The sequence below is a fragment of the Cordyceps fumosorosea genome, assembly GCF_001636725.1.
Source record: "Cordyceps fumosorosea ARSEF 2679 chromosome Unknown scaffold_38, whole genome shotgun sequence".
NCBI classification, from domain to species: Eukaryota; Fungi; Ascomycota; class Sordariomycetes; order Hypocreales; family Cordycipitaceae; genus Cordyceps; species Cordyceps fumosorosea.
This window is the reverse complement of record NW_017387338.1, coordinates 131,097-151,510: the sequence shown is the minus strand read 5'-3', so window position 1 is coordinate 151,510 and position 20,414 is coordinate 131,097. Positions and strand designations below refer to the sequence as shown.

The 20,414-nt window shown below is 55.5% G+C and overlaps 3 protein-coding genes across 3 annotated transcripts; all 3 read left to right on the top strand.

Annotated features, from left to right (window-relative positions):
* Nucleotides 1-282: 282 nt before the first annotated feature.
* On the top strand, nt 283-5,232 carry ISF_08959 (RING finger membrane protein; the record flags this gene model as incomplete). Its single annotated transcript, XM_018852562.1, has 1 exon — nt 283-5,232. The coding sequence occupies one exon, from the start codon at nt 283-285 to the stop codon at nt 5,230-5,232; it is 4,950 nt and encodes a 1,649-aa protein (XP_018700291.1).
* Nucleotides 5,233-7,129: 1,897 nt separating this feature from the next.
* Nucleotides 7,130-8,991, top strand: ISF_08958 (RING finger membrane protein; the record flags this gene model as incomplete). Its single annotated transcript, XM_018852561.1, has 2 exons — nt 7,130-7,354; nt 7,405-8,991. The coding sequence occupies 2 exons, from the start codon at nt 7,130-7,132 to the stop codon at nt 8,989-8,991; spliced, it is 1,812 nt and encodes a 603-aa protein (XP_018700290.1).
* Nucleotides 8,992-13,211: 4,220 nt separating this feature from the next.
* On the top strand, nt 13,212-20,258 carry ISF_08957 (acetyl-CoA carboxylase; the record flags this gene model as incomplete). The annotated part of the gene is made up of 3 exons (XM_018852560.1): nt 13,212-13,373; nt 13,515-13,780; nt 13,862-20,258. 3 exons carry the CDS (start codon nt 13,212-13,214, stop codon nt 20,256-20,258), a joined length of 6,825 nt encoding a protein of 2,274 aa, XP_018700289.1.
* Nucleotides 20,259-20,414: the final 156 nt, after the last annotated feature.

Sequence of the window (20,414 nt, the reverse complement as noted above, 5' to 3'; positions counted from 1 at the left end):
TGTACTTTGTCAGCCACTCGGTTTAGCGGATTTCTCATGTACCCACTACAAGAACCCACCGCCAACGCCATCTTGTGCTGCGCCTAGCTTCATCAGTTCATTCAATTATCACCAGGAGCCTCCGTTTGTGCCTTGCTTGGCCTCCCCATAACCACATCTGCCACCAAACATCGGCAGAGCCCATCATTCTCCCGAACCACCTCCACGATTCTCGATTTCTCGTCCAGAACCTGATGGTTCCGCAGGCGCTTCTTCAGTAGCTCCCCTTCCGCGCAGGGCACAATGGACAACTCAATCATGCCATCCTCGCCGCGGCATGCCCGCCCACCAACGAGATCCGACAATCCATCCGCCGCCAACACCAACAACGATGGCGTCCCCTCCATTTGTCGAATCTGTCGATCGGAAGCGACCGAAACTGAGCCGCTCTTCTACCCCTGCAAATGCAGTGGCAGCATCAAATTCGTCCACCAAGATTGCCTCATGGAGTGGCTATCCCACTCCCAGAAGAAGTACTGCGAGCTTTGCAAAACATCTTTTCGGTTTACAAAACTATACTCCCCGGATATGCCCCAGACGTTGCCCGTCCACATATTCCTCGAGCACATGGCCAAATATCTATTCCGCAACCTGGTCGTTTGGTTTCGCGCCCTCCTGGCCATCGGGGTTTGGATATGCTTCCTGCCGCTCTCCATGCGCGCTGTCTGGTCCTTTATGTTTTGGATCAGTGACGAAGGCCTGGGAGGCTCGATCTCGTCCCTCAGAGGTGGACAGGCTTCCTGGGAAGCATCCTTGTACAACCAATTTTTCGGCCAATGCCCCGCGAATCCGCTTCTTGACGCGGCTACTACAACCTTGGCCCAAGCCGCCACAATGATGAAGAATCTTCCCGGAGATCTTAGTGGTATTCCCAAGTTCGCCGTCAAGTCCGTGGGGTACGCTGCAAACACCATCAACGGCACGGGCTCCTTCCGATCGTTTAGGGACGAGAACGGCACCATTACGATTATATACGAGATTGACTCCCCGTCAGCTTCCCTGCTCAGCAACGTCACGTTTCTTCGCAATTTGACGCAGAGCCCTAGAGTGAACAGGACAATCATGTCCATCATCGAAGGTCAAATCATCACTATTCTCGTCGTCATCTGCTTCATTTTAATCATCCTGGTGCGAGACTACGTCGTCCAACAGCAACCAGAGCTGAACATGCGTGCCGCCTTTGCTAACCAAGAAGAGGCCGCTCAAGGAGATGCATTTGATGCTGATCCTGACCAGCCGGTCAGAGATGCTGGTGAAAATGCTGCTGGGTTCAATCTTGACAATGATCTTGTCCAACCTCATCCTCCCCTTCCTATGCCGCAAGAAGTGCCTCCTAGCAGTATCTTCGAACGTCCGCCTGTGCCTCTGGAGGTTGAGCAGGAGGCCGTCAATAAGGTCTGGGCCTTGACCCAACGCCCCGGTGGCCACCTGGGAGACGAGGAGGAAACGTTGCAGATCATGGAGTACCTTGGCATATATCGACGTGCTCGCGGCGATTATGGAGAAGTTATTCGGATCATTGAGCGGGAAAATACAGACGGCAGACTTCTCCACTGGGCCGACGCTACTCGTCAAGCTATGATTAACAATATCCAAGAAGAGTCCTCAACCCCCGAGAATAACTTCGCCAACTCGCGAGACATTTTTGAACGCCCCGATACCCCAGAGCCATCCTCGAGTCACTATCACGAGAGCATCGAGAGCTCAGATCGTTTCTTGAATGGCGATGACGAGAGGCTCACCCACGAGACTGCTTACCCTGCCTCGCCATTCTTCCAACAAGATGTCGGGGCCACAAGCTCCAACTTTGGGACTGGATTGCGACCCCGAGCTGCGTCAGCCGGACCTAGCCATGCAAGCTCGAGACATCCGTTGGCGGATAACAACTGGTCGTTTGAAGGGCTGCAAGCCGACGAGCAAGAATCCTCTCACAGCCGGCATGATGCCCCGGATGTGTCCGCCTCAACGCATGCGGACGGGTCCTACCACAACCCATTGCCAGAAGGATTTCCAGTAGACGCTTATCCGAATTTCCCAAATCAGCCATTGCAAGGACCAGCAGTTGAAACAGACCAAGGTGGTGACTTTGAACGCGAGCCTGAAGCGGCTGTCCAAACACTTCCGGCTGACACTGCGGCTCTTCCCCAAGGCGCCGCCGCCCCTATCAACAACGATGAGCCAATTGGATTCGTCGATAGAGTGGCCAACCTCATGTGGGGTGGCCTCGATCACCATGCTGACGAGCTAGAAATTCAAGCCGCCGAAGCGCAGGATGACGATGAGGATGCCTGGGTTGATGTTGTCGACGACGATTTCGGTGCAGACGATGCTCAGCCTGCCGGGGAAGACCCAATACAAGGTGCCGATGGCTTCGATCAAGAAGCCATTGATGAGATGGAAGATTTCGAAGGCGTCATGGAATTGATTGGCATGCGAGGCCCTATCGCCGGGTTGTTTCAAAACGCCGTCTTTTGCTCTGTCCTTGTCTCCGTGACCATTTTCGCCTGCATATTCGTCCCCTACAACATTGGCCGCGTCACAGTCTGGCTCCTAGCCAGCCCCATGCGTCTCGTGCGCATGATTGTGGAAATTTCGAAGCTCATCCAGGATGCCCTCGTCATGGCTTGCGCTTTTCTGTCCTGGTGCTTGATCAATTTGGTAGAGATGGGACTCTTCTCCATGTCAGGCGATGTCGGAAGCAGATTGGTCTCAACCCGAAAAACATGTTGGGCCCTTTGGATCAATGCCGGGGCCAGGATTTTCGATTATTTATTCATGGATTTCCCAATGTCGGCAACAGAGATTCAGAACTTTTCCGCCATCAGCCATGTTGCTCTATTGAACCTCAAAGCCCAAGCATTTCACTCTTTTGGAGTCGTCCAACAGCTTGGCTGGACAGCTTACACAAGCGGTGTTAAAATGTCACTTGCTGAACAACTCGGCCTACTTGCGACAAAAGCCCAAGCTGCCCTGCAATTCGTCATTGCGTCCTCTTCGCTCCTGTTGACCCCTGATGCTTGGGTGATCAACCTGGGAGAATCAAAGGTTGTTGAAGTTGCCGATCCTGAACTTGCGCGCTGGTCCGGAGGAGATCGATTCTGGGCCATCCTGGCTGGGTATATGGCCGTCTTTTCCATGGCTGCCATGTATCTTCAGCGCAACAGCCCGTTCTCGAGTGGCGAATTCATGAGAGCTTGGGAAGCAGGTGTCATTGATACCCTTCAGCAAGCCAGCGGTATAATGAAGGTGATTTTAATCATCAGCATAGAAATGCTAGTCTTCCCTCTGTATTGTGGGATGCTGCTTGACCTGGCTCTTCTCCCGCTTTTCGGGGATGCGACTGTCCTATCACGACTTGTGTTCACGCGCGACTATCCTGCCACCTCAGTGTTTGTCCACTGGTTCGTCGGTACCGGCTACATGTTTCACTTTGCCCTCTTTGTCTCGATGTGCCGCAAGATTATGCGGCCAGGCGTTTTATACTTTATCCGCGACCCCGACGACCCAGAGTTCCACCCCGTGCGCGATGTACTGGAAAGAAACCTGATTACCCAACTTAGGAAGATTCTATTCTCGGCGTTCGTTTACGGGGCACTTGTCATTGTCTGTCTTGGCGGGGTAGTCTGGGGACTCTCCTGGGCATTGCCAACGGTGCTGCCAATTCACTACTTGTCCAATGAACCGGTGCTAGAGTTTCCCGTTGATCTTCTCTTTTACAACTTCTTAATGCCGCTGGCTATCAAATTCTTCAAGCCCGGTGACGGCATTCACGCCATGTACACCTGGTGGTTCCGCCGATGCGCGAGAGCCCTTCGTTTAACGTCGTTCCTGTTTGGTACTCGCAAGATTGACGAGGAGGGCAGCTTACGGCTGCCAGGGTCGGCTGGGACTGGGCGACTGCAAAGCTTGTTTGTGCGACTCGGGGACTCAGACACGACGAGTACTGGCTCATGGAGAGATGCCCTCGTGGGTGACGTTGGAGTCGATGATCCAAATGTACCGCTGGGCGGCCGCAAAGAGCACCTGGTCCGGTCTAGGCTGCTGGTGGAAGATGGCAAATTTGTTCGTGCGCCGGCATCGGATCGCGTCAAAATCGCCAAGGGTCGTAAGGTGTTCCTTGCGGTCAATGAGGACAACAAGCGACAGGACGGGAAGAAAGACGATGACTTATACGCCTCGGATCAGTACCGCAAGGTGTACGTGCCGCCCAGCTTCAAGTCGCGCATCTTCTGCTTTATTCTCTTCATCTGGATCTTTGCAGCTGTTACTGGTGTCGGTCTTACGATAGTCCCACTGGTGATTGGGCGGGCGATTTTCAAGATGCTTATTCCCGACTATGTGCGTACCAACGACATTTATGCCTTCAGTATCGGCATTTACGTTGTCGGGGCAGTAAGCTACCTGGGCATCCGCAGCCGCCGCGTGTTGGACAAGGTACCGGGCTGGATAGCGAGCACAAGGCAAGAAATGGCGGCTGGGCGACTAGCAAGCCGCACGTTGTCGACGTGCGGGCGGGCGGCTCAGCTTGTCTATACCTATTTTTTCCTTGGCATTGTCTTGCCACTACTTATTGCAGTGCTGATAGAGCTCTATATCGCGATTCCGCTACACACGTACATGAACCCTCCGACGGCAGCCACGATTGAAGCGGACCAGGCTGTGAACTCGAGTCAAGGCAGACATACGGTCCGTCTGACACAGTCGTGGACGCTTGGTCTGCTCTTTATGAAATTGGGCTCGCAAACGATTACGACCCTGTTTCCGACGAGTCGAGCGGCTGTGGCGGTGCGAAGTGTGCTGCGACGAGGATGGCAGCGTCCGGATGTGGGTGTGTTTACGCGGGCGTTTGTGATTCCCGGGCTGGCGATTGCTCTGGTGGCGATATTCGCGCCGCCGCTGTTGGCAAGATCTCTGGTACACTACCAATTCATGGGGTACATGCCGAAGGCGGGCGGGAATAGGGAGGAAATGGCGAAACTGGCGATATTCTACCGGTTCTCGTACCCCGGTGCGGCGGTGCTGCTGGTGGCGGTGAAGAATGGAATGATGCTCGCCAGCGTGTTCAACAAATGGACATCGGGGGTGCGAGACGAAGCTTATCTAATCGGAGAGCGACTGCACAATTTCGGGGCGGCGACTGCGGGAACGCGCAAGGGCCGGGCGACGTGGAGAGCGGGAGGCAACCGATTGTAAAGTAGCTTATTCGCTGGGTGGCAGAAACGACAGCGCCAAAGACAGCGATTTTAAGGGCGGATAGAAGCGTTTCTTTTGACGTATAATGTACATTACGTTGCATGATGCAGAATATATCACGAGAATCATTATCACTGGAGTGGATTAGGATGAAAGTGCAGAGACTGTCATGCGCACAGCAAGAATGAAGACTAAGAGACTGACGGGTCTGCCCAGACCGATTGATGAATGCAGGAGCGAAATGAGATTGTACAACGGGGCGGTCGATGGGCAGTATCTTCGCCGCAAATCTGCAGTGTGAGAGGTTTCAAGACGAGGTTAAGCCACACTTAGCTTCCTAGTGGAAAGGGATCGCTGGCAAGATATTGCCTAAAAGAGCTATGTGGAAAGCCTGTTGGTCGTGAGTAATCAGCGTATTGTCGCTACCCTGGAGTAGCTCGGCTGTGGGACTGCGATTTACAGTGCATGGAAGTAACGACAGAGTGATTACAAATAAATGCAGGGTGACCTTTTGAAGATCACGTGAAGGTAAGGGGAGAATGACCGCTTTTGATGCGAGTCACAGGGTAACTGTTACCTCGAATCTGACTGGTATTGTGATAGCTGACTCTGGAGGGTCGCAAGTTGCAAGTACGGGGTGGAACAGTCTTCTAAAAAGAGCAAAAAAGGCACTATGCTTCGGAAAGTTAAAAATACCATCGCACCTAGGCAACCGGGAATTTGAAGTTTTCGCATTAATTTCACCACTTGGGCATCATGACTTTCATTCGGGGGCGGAAATTGAAAGGTGACGAAATCGCTGGCAAGTTAACCTGGAGCATGACAATTTTTGGTGGGGGATTCTGCTTGGGGAGTCACTGGATGCTGCGGTTGCCCATGGTTTCAGGATGAAAGGGGCGAGCTAAACCTGAAATAGAAGAGAGCCCCTCTGGTAGGCGTGGGGCCCTGGGACCTGCTGGGACATGCCGCTGGAGTTTCGGGTGAGGCCTGTCGATTTAAGGGACTGTTGGCTGTGATGCGTCGTGATGAAGCATTATTTTGCTGCGACGAGTTCATGGAAAAATGCTGTACTAAGATTTCCAAGTTGAATCCATACCGTTTAACTTAACTCACAGTGCATGGTAGGTTTGTTCCTGGATACATGGTGGCGTTGTTGAGATTCTCCCAGCCACAACCAGCCACACCTCCAGTTGGGCTGCAAAACATGACTGGCCCAAAAGTCACAAGCCAAAACACCATGCGCCACACCCCATCCTTGGGCGCGCATCCCGGCCACCTCCCTTTGGCTTCCTTTCATGTTTCTCCCATCAACGGGGCCTCGCACGATTCCACTCCCAAGTTCAAGGTAAGAAGAAAGAACCGCCTGGGCTTTTCGACAGCCCTTTCGATAGGCCGTTCCTCGACAATTCTTCAAATACTCCTACGCCATTTTTCAACACACTGCCAACATTACCTCGTTCCTCGGCTTCTCCTCACCGCCGTTCCCCCACCAGTACCTCCCAGTACTGGAAGAACCCTGGAAGCCACGACAACCACTTTACGCCTCCCCCTGACGACGAACGACGATATCCGGAAACGACGCGCGCCTTGACTGAACCCTTTAACGACTAGTCTTTCTTCCATACTTGTTTCTAATATTTCTTCTTTCGTCGCGTTTGAATCTCGTTTTCTTCTCGCTCGACTCTCACCTTCCGCCCGTTCGCACTCTATCTGTTACAAACCTACCAACCGCCACGCTTGTCGCACCCTTGCCGTCCCCTTTCGACACCTTGACCACCTCATCGAAAGAAACTGGAAAAAGAAGAAAAATAAGCCTTTGCGACGCCGGTATTCATGCTCCCCGCGGCGCAACCGTCATCATAGCTGCGACCGCCAACAGCAGCCGTGCAAACCTAACATGGAGCCGCCCTCGTCGCCGCCCAGCGAGGCCGCCTCCGTCGAAGACGCGCTCTCCTGGTACAAGTCCCAGTATGTGCAGCTCGAGGTTGAGCTCGCCGAGTTTCGCGAGTCCAGCCGCGAGCTCGAGCAGGAGCTGGAAAAGGACATTGAGAGAGCAGAGAAGCAGGAGAGACTCTTCCAGGAAAAGGCAGAGGCTCTTGGATTCGAGGTCGAAGAGTGGAAGGTAAGTCGCCCCCACGCAAACTCTATTTCATCTGGTGCTAATGGCTGTAGCGTAAATACAAGGAATCCAAGACCGAGGCCGCATCAGCGCAAAATGCCCTGGAAAAGGAAATCACCGTCCTCCGCGACGCGAACCGCACCCTGCAGATGAAGCTGCGCGATTCCGAGGTGGCCAACGACGACTTTGAGCGCCAGGCGCGCAACACTACCTCGTCACTCGAAGACATGGAGTCCAAGTTCAACCAGGCCATTGAGCGCGGCGTCATCATGGATGAGGAGATGAAGCAGGGCGAGCAGGAGCGTGAGAAGCTGCGCATCGAGTCACAGCGTCTGCGCGAGGAGCTAGCTGACCTCAAAATCGAGGCCGAGCTCATGCAGGACAAGCTCAAGAAGCACGAAGACCGCCAGCACCACCTCTCCATCATTTCCACCGACATGTCCGCCCTCGGCTCGCCCACCTTTGATCGCCACGCGGAAATGTCGCCCAACTCAACCGCCAGCTCGCCCCTCATCACCACGCCGCCGCCCACCGATAAGCCCCTATCATCGGCCGTGTCATCGGCAGGCACCGTCTCTGACATCAACGAGCCGCCCTCACCACCCATGTCTGAGGCGTCCAACACCTTGCCCAAAGCCGCGTTGGCGAAGACACCGATCCGCCCACTGCACCGCAAACCTAGCCGGCTCCCCTCACTGGATCAGAGTGTCACGCCTAAGCCCCGCGCCAAGTCCACCAACACCCGCGTGGCTCCCCCTCGCCTCTCTGGCGCCGGCGCTGCCGGTTCCAGCTACCGGACGCCCGCCAACAACCGCTCGACCAACTCTCGCACGGCTTCCCACAAATTGCCGGCCTCCAACTCGCTTTCTCACATTCGTACCCTCACGGAAAAGATGCAGCGACTGGAAGCACGCGTGCACAATGTGCGGTCGAAGCTCCCTGGGCCGGCTAGCAGCCCGCCTCGTGCTTCGCCTCGCTCTGCTAAGCTCGGCAACGTTCCGTCGTCGGTAACGCTTCGATCGCGCAAGCGCACCGCCGGATCGGCCACTTCTTCCATCACTGGAGATGAGACTACATCCACCAGCTTTCGAACGTCAGTCTCGTCACGACAAGGCCACGTGCCGAGACTCAGTGCCTCCAACACCAACCGCCTATCGTTTGGCCCGCTGCCGAACCGGGCGCCCGATGCAGACAGCAGCCGGCCTAGTTCGCGGGCGAGCATGTCATCATACGCGCGACCGCCTTCACGAACAGACATGGCGCCGCCGAGACCTATGTCGCGCACGTCGACTCGCACGCCCCTCACTCGGCCCCGGTCGTCTATGTCTCTTCACGGCCATTCGCACTCAACCAGCACGCATTATCTTGACCCTAATATTGAGGAGGAACAAGAAGGCAGCCTGCAAACACCGAGCCGCCGTGGAACCTATGGCAAAATGGATTTCAGCAGCAGCATGAGCGGGATCCCAGCGCCGGGCGGCTCGTCGATCCCGACACCGGGTGGTCGCAGGCAAAGCGCCAGCCGCCGCGCAAGCGCTGGCGTGGGCCGCGAGCCTGCTATTCCCAGGCGGCCCAGCACGGCGGGGGGCCACAAGTTGGCTGAATTGGCTGACGCGGGCGACCTAGGCGAGACGTATTAATAACGGACGAGGTTATTGAGCGATGGCATGATGATGGATATATTCCTTGGCTGTACTATGGAAGCGAGCATTTGCATTTCTGGGCTTGTTTTTATTTTATAGGACGGCATGTTTCCCCCGCAATGTTTATATATGTCTAAGAAGGACAGAATGTCTAAGAAAGGACAGCTGGGGATTGTGTTTATGTCTTTTTTTTAACGAATTATGGAAACACTGCTTTTTTTTTTTTTTTTTGAAATGAGGCAGCGAGTAGTCAATACCCTGTATCTGGAGGACGCGAGAAGAGGAGGGACTAGGGGGTAGATGGTGGGTGGGTGTTTTGTTGTAAATGAATGGAAGGATGGGGATTGTGAACTTGTAGCTTTAAATGACGACGGTATAGAGTAGCATATTTGGTGGCGTGAACAATATATCGATACGACTACGTTGATGTCAAGCCAGTGTGTGATTGACGTGATGTGATGTGATGTGACTTGTAGTCATGGAGGAACGCCGGGGACGGGCTACAGCGTAAGGTTGGCGGGATACCATGTTGAAAGGGATATGAAGAGCGAGCGAGGTCGAAAGCGAAAAGGAAGTAGTGAAGGAGAGGAAGGTGAGGTGAGAGCTAGAAGGGGTGAGATTGAGGGACCCTGGCGCGCCACGAGGAGGTCTGGCCTGCATGCTGTGGAGAAAGCGGCATTGGAAGAGGACGAAGCGTAGAGTATGACTGGATAGGATGTTGCCGAATCGCAGTTCAATAGAAGAAGGACAAGAAAGAAGGGGGCATACTAAGGAAGTGGGAGCGCGACACGAGGTTGAAAGAGAAGACAAATGGGAGTGAGTAGGATGCGCGGTGGAAAGGTCAGAGAAGGGCTGCTTTTGCCAGATGGGAGACTTGCTGGTAGTTGGGAAAGGCGCGCGGAAGACGAGGCTGTCAGCGGAAGTGGTGACCGGCGGCGGCGGCGGCGGAGAAGGCGGACGAGGAGATCCGGACCCGGTTGCCGTTTCGGGCAACCTCGGCGGCCGGCCTATGGGGATTGGGTTGGAAACCGTGGGAGCAGATTTGTAGTTTGGAGAGTTTGACGCTAAGTATTAATTGCTGGCTATTGTTCAATGCCTGTGTCCTCCAGCAGAATTTCCTCCGGGTATGGAATGTGTTTTGCCTGTTTCGCAGTTGTTTCTCGGGATACCTGATTCCTCGGGTGGTTTCTCAGGTTTGCTGGGGCGTGGTTGAGGGAGCCGGCACGTACAAATGCTGGCACCGTCATTGATTGTATACGGGAAATGCGATTTTCTACTGTAACTAGTTATAATTCCAGCCAACGAGGATGGGCCTTTTTCTTTGTCGAGAGCCACCTCTGAGCATCGGGTCCAGCCGTGTAAGACGGGAAAGAGAATGGCCGGGGTGCTTTTTAATGACATGCAGGAGAAGTGAACCCGGCCGAATGCGGATTAGAGAGGGGGTGTTGATTTCATCATTTTGGGGGTGTGCAATTAACACACATTGGATCTTGTTGGAGCTGAGCTAAGGTCAGCAAATAGACGGGGAGGGTCAGTGTCAGCCGCAGCAAGGACGGGGAAGATGGATCAGGATGGTTGAAAAAGGGGGGGAATTTGGACCTTCAAGGAAATGTGATTTGATTTGATTTGATTTCTTCTGTTTTCTATAATTGGGCACTGGCTGGGAAACACACATCTCGGCGTGGGCATGTTGGGGGAGGAAGAGAATCGGAGAGCCGGGAGGGTGGGGCTCCGGGCGGGTGCGGGACTCAACAATTGGGAAAGAAAAAAAAACGAGAGACCAAGACAGGACCAAGGGATGAGTGGACGATGGGAGAAATTACATTATCCGCACTGGCCAGCTAAGCCTATTCGGAAGTCCTGGTGAAAAAAGGTTCAAATGTGGAAAGTCGTGGAAGCAGGTAATTACCAAGGTGCCGTTGCTGTCTGGCTGGGGAATAGATGTGAGCCAGAGTACTGGGTCGAGATGGGCCTTGATGATGTCCTCTAATATTCTGTCGCAACACTCCATAACTGCGTTGCTGTTGGGTGTTCACTCTTGTCGTCATGGCAGTAGATACTGTTGATGAATCTGCAGATTGTTATCAGCAGACTGATCTACGTCTTGGCCATGTTGGGATTCATCAAAAGAAATACCAGGCAGGACGTGCTGTGCCTTGCTTGACCCAAGTTTGGATGCCATACCGCCGCCGCCACCACATCAGCACCAAGGTTCTCATGTATAAGCACCCCAGTCGTTTACTGTGAGGCTACCTACCCAGCAGCCAGCCTCCCGAGACCACCGTGGCCCGGCTTACCTGCAGCTGTTCGCTAGCTCTAATCCCAATTAGAAGCTTTGCAGTTGCTATGTTCAACATGTAGCTCGGCTGCGTCTTATCCCTCCGTTTCTTACCTGCCGGATACCCGTTGAGCACGCAGAGAGCCTGGGGCGTGTGTTTAGTCATTCTGACACTGTACATAATCCCCAGAGCGCCGACGTTTGTCTCTCTGCGCCCTTTCTTCCCTTCTACTTTTTTTTGCCTACTCTCGCCTCTCTCATTCTAGACACTTTGCATCATCCGTCGTCTTCTTTTTTGTACCCTTCCTCGAAGCGATCATTTCGATATCCAGCCGCCCCACGACGACACGGACGACGGTACAACGACGGTAAGTGCTGCTGTGCAAAAAAAGTCGCTGGGAATACCGTCTGGGCTCTCTCTTCTCTCTCTCTGTCGCTCTCCTGTCTCTCTTGTTCGACTTTTGATATACAAGGGACGGCGAAATGCACTGGCTTCGGTATCTGTTGTCGGACGGAACCTTGTCGAGAGGCGTCAGTGCTTATCGGCGCTAGAAGGAACCATGGCTTTTCTGGATCCGCCGACAGAATGCGCCGCAACCCGAGGAGCAAATTGGAGCTGGGAGGTGGTGGTCCTCAGCAATCTGGGTTTCTGTTGCTGCGCTTTTTGACGTGGAGCAAGCGAGGACAGCCAGGCAACGACGAAAACTGCTACGTTACCGGTGACTTGCGGGTTCGGGCTGTGAGGAGGAGCTATGACGGAACGGCAGAGCCCTCCCCTCAGTGTGGACGAGTCGTCTTACGTGGGTTAGGGGAAACTCCGTCAGGTTAGCTGGCTGGCGGCGATCCAGGCAAGGAGCTGGAGCTGAGGCAAGCGACCGTGCGGTACGGGTTGCTGACGTTTACGAGCCTGGTTTGCGGGAGGCCCAATGCGGCATGGACGCGATTGCGACAGCGGAAAATCCAAGTGCAAATGCAAAAGCAAACGCGGAGAGATGGAGATTTCAATGCCGAGAGACAGACAGAGACGAAGGGGAGAGAGAGACAGAGAGATGAAGATGGAAAACTTGCAGCGCTCCACCTGCAAAAGTGTCCCAACCAGGATTGGCAACGGCTTGCTTGACACTGACTTGGAAAACCCCAACAGATCAGAACAAGGGCCATCCATCATTCCGCCCATCCCATCCTTTTGGCCTGCCGCTAAGCGTCATTGGGCGAGCGACCCCTTTCGGTTTCTCCAAGTACCGTTTTTATGATTACAGGTAGGTCAAGTACCTGAAAAGGCCTCTACAGCACCTCGCCAGCGACCTTGACCAGCACACACCCACCCTGCGAAGGTCGTCCCCTCCAAACCCCAGACACCCAACCCCTCTGGCTCTGGCTCTGGCTTATTGGCCGCCCGCTGCTTGACCCTCATCGTCCCCCGACAAAACTGCCTCCAGTGAAGCGACCTCCGAAAAAAAAGCTCCGCGACCTTACTTTCCCGAGCCTCTCTTCTTCTTCCTCCTCCCTCCTCCTCCCTCCCAAAACTTACTCTCATCATCCATCCTCCTCTCAAACGGCGGCTTTCCCTTCATAACGCCCCTACTTATGCTCTTTTATTTCTAATTCCTCCCGAGCATCTGCATTGGGCTCCTCTGCATTCTACGCTCCTGTATATTGACCACCTCTCCGCCAGCCTAGCTTTTCCTCCTCGCCCTCCCGCCTCACCAAGCGACAGATTGTTTGCTTCTCGTCCGCGCAACCTCGACACAAATCGCGCGCCCGATCCTCTTCCAACCGTCCTTCTCGACCTCGTTTAGGCGTTGCCGCTGCAATTGTTTCATGAAGCCCTGAGCAAGCTTCCTGACCCTGTTTCGCATCCAACAACTACCCGACTCTCGGACGCAATCCGCCCTTTCTTCTCCCACCACGATACACACACACATACACATCTCCCACCATGGCTCCCGAGTCCACAAACGGCGCCAACGGCCACGCGTCATACGCTGAGAAGCATAGCATTGCTCCTCACTTCATCGGCGGCAACCGTCTGGCCAATGCCCCCGCGAGCAAGGTCAAGGACTTTGTAGCCGAACATGACGGCCACACTGTCATCACAAACGTAAGCTCCAACTCTTCTCTCTGCTGACCCTGATTGCCACCACTGCCCTGCTCTGGCTCTCTCTTGATTGCCTGCGTTCAGCATGACGAGCATCATGACTAGCCCCCCCCCTTCTACCCGCAAACCGCTAACGGCCCCTAGGTCCTCATCGCCAACAACGGTATCGCCGCCGTCAAGGAGATCCGATCCGTCCGAAAATGGGCTTACGAAGTGTTCGGCGACGAGCGCGCCATCCACTTCACCGTCATGGCCACCCCCGAGGATTTACAAGCCAACGCTGACTACATTCGCATGGCTGACCACTATGTCGAAGTCCCCGGAGGCACCAACAACCACAACTACGCCAACGTCGAGCTCATTGTCGACATTGCCGAGCGCATGAACGTTCATGCTGTTTGGGCTGGATGGTACGTCACCGACAGGATGAGCACACGCATCTTGCCCAACGCACTCAACTCTGTACAAACAACCTTACTAACACGATTTAGGGGCCATGCTTCCGAGAACCCCAAGCTTCCCGAGTCTCTGGCCGCTTCCCCCAAGAAGATTGTCTTCATTGGACCCCCCGGCTCTGCCATGCGCTCCCTGGGTGACAAGATTTCCTCCACAATCGTCGCCCAGCACGCCTCCGTACCCTGTATTCCCTGGTCCGGTACCGGCGTTGACCAGGTCGAGGTCGACAACAAGGGCATCGTCACCGTCTCCGACGACGTCTACGCCAAGGGCTGCGTCACCTCCTGGCAAGAAGGTCTGCAAAAGGCCAAGGAGATTGGCTTCCCTATCATGGTCAAGGCGTCCGAGGGCGGTGGCGGCAAGGGTATCCGAAAGGTCACCAATGAGGAGGAGTTTGAGTCTCTATACAAGGCCGCCGCCAGCGAGATTCCCGGCTCGCCAATCTTCATCATGAAGCTCGCCGGCAACGCCAGACACTTGGAGGTCCAGCTTCTCGCCGATCAGTACGGCAACAACATCTCCCTCTTTGGCCGTGATTGCTCCGTCCAGCGTCGCCACCAAAAGATTATCGAGGAGGCTCCAGTCACCATTGCCAACCCCAGCACCTTCAAGGCCATGGAGAACGCCGCTGTCCGTCTCGGAAAGCTCGTCGGCTACGTCTCCGCCGGTACCGTCGAGTACCTTTACTCTCACGCCGACGACAAGTTCTACTTCCTCGAGCTCAACCCCCGTCTCCAGGTCGAGCATCCCACCACCGAAATGGTTACCGGTGTCAACCTGCCCGCCGCCCAGCTCCAGATTGCCATGGGTCTGCCCCTCCACAGAATCCGTGATATTCGTCTGCTCTACGGCGTCGACACCAAGGCCACCACCGAGATCGACTTCAACTTTGAGAACGAAGGTGCCGGCGAGATTCAGCGTCGTCCTAAGCCCCGCGGCCACACCACTGCCTGCCGAATCACCTCTGAGGATCCCGGTGAGGGCTTCAAGCCTTCCAATGGTGTGCTGCACGACCTGAACTTCCGCTCCTCCTCCAACGTCTGGGGTTACTTCTCCGTCGGTACCCAGGGTGGTATCCACTCCTTCTCCGACTCTCAGTTCGGTCACATCTTCGCCTACGGTGAGAACCGAGCCGCCTCGAGAAAACACATGGTTGTCGCCCTGAAGGAGCTGAGCATTCGCGGTGACTTCAGAACCACCGTCGAGTACCTCATCAAGCTGCTTGAGACCGAGGACTTTGAGGACAACACAATCTCCACCGGCTGGCTCGACGAGCTCATCTCCAAACGCCTGACTGCTGAGCGTCCCGACACCATGCTCGCCGTCATCTGTGGTGCCACCACCAAGGCTCACATTGCCTCGGAGGCTTGCATGGCCGAGTACCGCGCCGGTCTCGAAAAGGGTCAGGTTCCCTCCAAGGACATTCTGCGCACCGTCTTCAACATCGACTTCATCTACGAAGGCTTCCGCTACAAGTTTACTGCTACCCGCTCCAGTGTGGACAGCTACAACTTGTTCATCAACGGTTCCAAGTGCTCTGTCGGTGTCCGTGCTCTCTCCGACGGTGGCCTGCTGATTCTGCTCGACGGTCACTCCCACAACGTTTACTGGAAGGAGGAAGTTGGTGCCACTCGTATGTCCGTCGACAGCAAGACTTGTCTGCTTGAGCAGGAAAACGACCCTACACAGCTGCGTACTCCCAGTCCTGGTAAGCTTGTCAAGTACACCGTCGAGAACGGTGCCCACCTCAAGGCTGGCGCCACTTACGCCGAGGTCGAGGTCATGAAGATGTACATGCCCCTGGTTGCTCAGGAGGACGGTATTGTCCAGCTCATGAAGCAGCCCGGTGCCACGCTCGAGGCTGGTGACATTCTCGGAATATTAGCCCTCGATGACCCCAGCCGCGTTAAGCAGGCCCAGAGCTTCGTCGACAAGCTGCCCCTCTATGGTGAGCCCGTTGTTCTTGGTGCCAAGCCTGCTCAGCGCTTCCAGCTCCTCCACAACATCATCAACAACATTCTGCTCGGTTATGACAACTCGGTCGTCATGCAGGCCACCCTCAAGGAGCTCATTGAGGTCCTTCGCAACCCCGAGCTGCCCTACAGCGAGTGGAACGCCCAGTTCTCTGCTCTGCACTCCAGAATGCCCCAGAAGCTGGACGCGCAGTTTGGTCAGATTGTTGAGCGTGCCAAGACCCGCAACACCGAGTTCCCTGCCCGCCCTCTGCAAAAGGCCTTTGCCAAGTTCATTGAGGAGAATGTTGCCGCTGCTGATGCCGACCTGCTCCGCAGCACCCTGGCTCCCTTGACGCACATTTTGGAGATTTATGCCGACGGCCAGAAGGTTCGCGAGCTCAACCTCATCTGTGGTCTGCTCGAGTCCTTCTGCGATATTGAGGGTCTCTTCCGCGGCAGCGGCCAGGAGGAGAACGTCATTCTTCAGCTTCGTGAACAGAACAAGGAGAACATCAACAAGGTCGTCCACACTGCTCTCTCTCACAGCCGTGTCAGCGCCAAGTCGTCGCTCATCCTCGCCATCCTCGACGAGTACCGCCCCAACAAGCCCAATGTCGGCAATGTTGGCAAGTACCTGCGCGATACCCTTCGCAAGCTTACTGAGCTTACCTCGCGCACTACTTCCAAGGTCTCCCTGAAGGCTCGTGAGATTATGATCCAGTGCGCTCTGCCTTCTCTCGAGGAGCGTACCTCGCAGATGGAGCACATTCTCCGCTCCTCTGTCATCGAGTCTCGCTACGGCGAGAGCGGTTGGGACCACCGTGAGCCTAACCTTGATGTCATCAAGGAGGTTGTCGACTCCAAGTACACCGTCTTTGACGTGCTAACCCTGTTCTTCGGTAACGAGGACCCCTGGGTGTCGGTTGCTTCGCTCGAAGTTTACATTCGCCGCGCGTACCGTGCCTACATCCTCAACAAGGTCAACTACCACTCTGATGAAAGCGACAACCCCCAGTTCATCTCGTGGGACTTCAAGCTGCGCAAGCTTGGTGAGGCTGAGTTTGGCCTCCCTATTCAGTCTGCCGCTCCTTCTGCCCCGGGCACTCCTCTCGGCAACGAACTTGGTACTAAGCGCATCTACTCCATCAGTGATATGTCGTACCTTGATGCCAAGATCAGCGATGAGCCTAACCGCATCGGTGTCATTGTTCCTTGCAAGTACATTGATGAGGCCGATGACCTTCTCCAAAAGGCCCTTGAGACCATTGCCTACCAGCACAAGCAGAGCCGCCAGACCACAGCTTCTGGCCTTATTGCTGACCTCAGCGGCAAGCGCAAGCCTGCTCAACCTAGTACTCCCCGTGGCTCTTCGGATGACCTCAGCGCCGTCATCAACATTGCTGTCCGTGATGCCGAGAGCCAGGACGACGAGGAGACCCTTGCCCGCATCCGGCCCATTGTTGCTCAGTTCAAGGATGAGCTCCTTGCCCGTGGTGTGCGCCGCCTGACCTTCATCTGCGGCCACAGCGACGGCTCGTACCCCGGCTACTACACGTTCCGCGGACCTCTCTACGAGGAAGACGACAGCATCCGTCACAGCGAGCCTGCTCTTGCGTTCCAGCTTGAGCTTGCTCGTCTGTCCAAGTTCAACATCAAGCCCGTCTTCACCGAGAACAAGAACATCCACGTGTACCAGGGTGTCGGCAAGGCCGCCGATTCGGACAAGCGCTACTTCACTCGTGCTGTCATTCGTCCTGGTCGTCTCCGTGACGAGATTCCGACGGCCGAGTACCTCATCTCCGAGGCGGATCGCGTTGTCAATGACATTTTCGACGCTCTTGAGATCATTGGCAGCAACAACACGGACATGAACCACATCTTCATGAACTTTAGCCCCGTGTTCCAGCTTTCTCCCTCGGAGGTTGAGCACAGCCTCCAGGGCTTCCTTGACCGCTTCGGTGCCCGTGGCTGGAGGCTGCGTGTTTCCAACGTCGAGATTCGCATCATCTGCACTGACCCCAAGACTGGCCTGCCCTACCCTCTGCGTATCGGCATCACCAACACCTCTGGTTACGTCGTTGATGTCGACTTGTACGCTGAGCGCAAGTCGGAGAAGGGCGAATGGGTCTTCCACAGCATTGGCGGCACCAAGGAGAAGGGTCCTATGCATCTCCTGCCTGTCAACACCCCGTATGCCACCAAGAACTGGGACCAGCCCAAGCGTTACAAGGCCCATCTCATGGGTACTCAGTACGTCTACGACTTCCCCGAGCTCTTCCGCCAGGCCATCCAGAACAGCTGGGTCAAGGCCGTTAAGAGCCAGCCTGGTCTGGCTGCCCACCAGCCTAAGACTGGAGACTGCATTTCCTTCACCGAGCTGGTTCTGGATGACAAGGACAACCTGGACGAGGTGAACCGTGAGCCCGGCACCAACAAGTGCGGTATGGTTGGTTGGCTCATCCGCGCTCGTACTCCCGAGTACCCCAACGGCCGTCGCTTCATTGTCGTTGCCAACGACATCACTTACATGATTGGTTCATTCGGTCCCAAGGAAGATAACTTCTTCCACAAGTGTACCGAGCTGGCTCGCAAGCTTGGCATTCCTCGCATCTACCTGTCGGCCAACTCCGGTGCTCGTCTCGGCCTCGCCAACGAGCTGATGCCTCACTTCAAGGTCGCCTGGAACGACGTGACCAAGCAGGACAAGGGTTTCCGTTACCTGTACCTCGACCAGGCTGGCAAGGACCGCTTCAAGAACGATGTCATCACCGAGGAGATTTCCGAGGCAGGTGAGAAGCGCCACCGCATCGTCACCATTGTTGGCCAAGAGGATGGCCTCGGTGTTGAGTGTCTGCGTGGCTCTGGCCTGATTGCCGGCGCCACCAGCCGTGCTTACAACGACATCTTCACCGTGACCCTGGTTACCTGCCGTTCCGTCGGTATTGGTGCCTACCTCGTCCGTCTTGGTCAGCGTGCTGTCCAGGTCGAGGGCCAGCCGATCATCCTGACTGGTGCTCCTGCCCTGAACAACCTGCTTGGTCGCGAGGTCTACACGTCCAACCTGCAGCTTGGTGGCACTCAGATCATGTACCGCAACGGTGTCTCTCACATGACTGCCAACGACGATTTTGAGGGTGTTTCGCGGATTGTTGAGTGGATGTCCTACGTCCCCGAGAAGCGCAACGCTCCCATCCCTGTCAGCCCCAGCACCGACGGCTGGGACCGTGATGTCATTTACTGCCCTCCCCAGAAGCAGCCGTACGATGTCCGCTGGATGATTGCCGGTAAGCAGGACGAGACTGGTTTCCAGAGCGGTCTCTTCGACAAGGACTCGTTTGTTGAGACCCTGGGAGGCTGGGCCCGCACGGTTGTCGTCGGCCGTGCCCGTCTTGGCGGCATCCCCATGGGTGTCATTGCTGTCGAGACTCGTAGTGTCGAGAACACTACGCCCGCTGACCCCGCCAACCCTGACTCGATCGAGCAGGTCAGCAACGAGGCTGGTGGTGTGTGGTACCCCAACTCTGCGTTCAAGACTGCGCAGGCCATCAACGACTTCAACAATGGTGAGCAGCTGCCACTGATGATTCTCGCCAACTGGCGTGGTTTCTCTGGTGGTCAGCGTGACATGTACAACGAGGTACTCAAGTACGGTTCGTTCATCGTCGACGCCCTCGTCAAGTACGAGCAGCCCATCTTTGTTTACATTCCTCCTCACGGCGAGCTTCGTGGTGGTTCTTGGGTCGTTGTTGATCCCACCATCAACCCCACTGTGATGGAGATGTACGCCGACGAGGAGGCCCGCGGTGGTGTGCTGGAGCCCGAGGGTATCATTGGCATCAAGTACCGCAAGGACAAGCAGCTTGAGACGATGGCGCGCATGGACGAGACGTACGCGCAGCTGAAGAAGAACCTGGCGGATGCCAACACCTCCAAGGAGGAGGCGGAGGAGATTAAGAACAAGATGGCCGCACGCGAGCGCCAGCTGCTCCCTGTGTACTCGCAGATTGCCATCCAGTTTGCCGATCTCCACGACCGCGCGGGCCGCATGAAGGCCAAGGGCACGATCCGGGAGGTGCTGGAGTGGTCCAACGCTCGCCGGTTCTTCTACTGGCGCGTGCGCCGCCGCCTCAGCGAAGAGTACATGCTGCGCCACATGTCGAGCAGCACGCTGACGGCGAGCCAGAAGGAGTCGGTCGCCAAGGCCAACGCGGCGCGCGAGCGCAACCTGGAGCTCCTCAAGAGCTGGTCGGGCATCGCGTCGTGGGACAAGGATGACCAGGCGGTTGCGGAGTGGTACGAGAAGGAGCGCCGGACGATTGGCGAGAAGGTCGAGGCGCTCAAGGCGGAGAAGCTGTCGGGCGAGCTGGCCGAGGTGGTGCGCCGCAACAAGGAGGCGGGCTTCAAGGGGATTCGGGAGGTTCTCCGGGTCATGCCTCTGGAGGAGCGTGATGTGATCTTGAAGTTCCTGAAGGAGTAATTGCGATTGCAATAGGGGGAAGCACAGGAATATATATAGATAATGATTGTTAGACGGCGGATTGTACGTTTTTTTTTGTTTGTATGGCTACGCATTAATGTTATCGATTTCTTAGCACTGCATCTGAAAGTGTGACTTGTAAAGGGTGATGAGGAT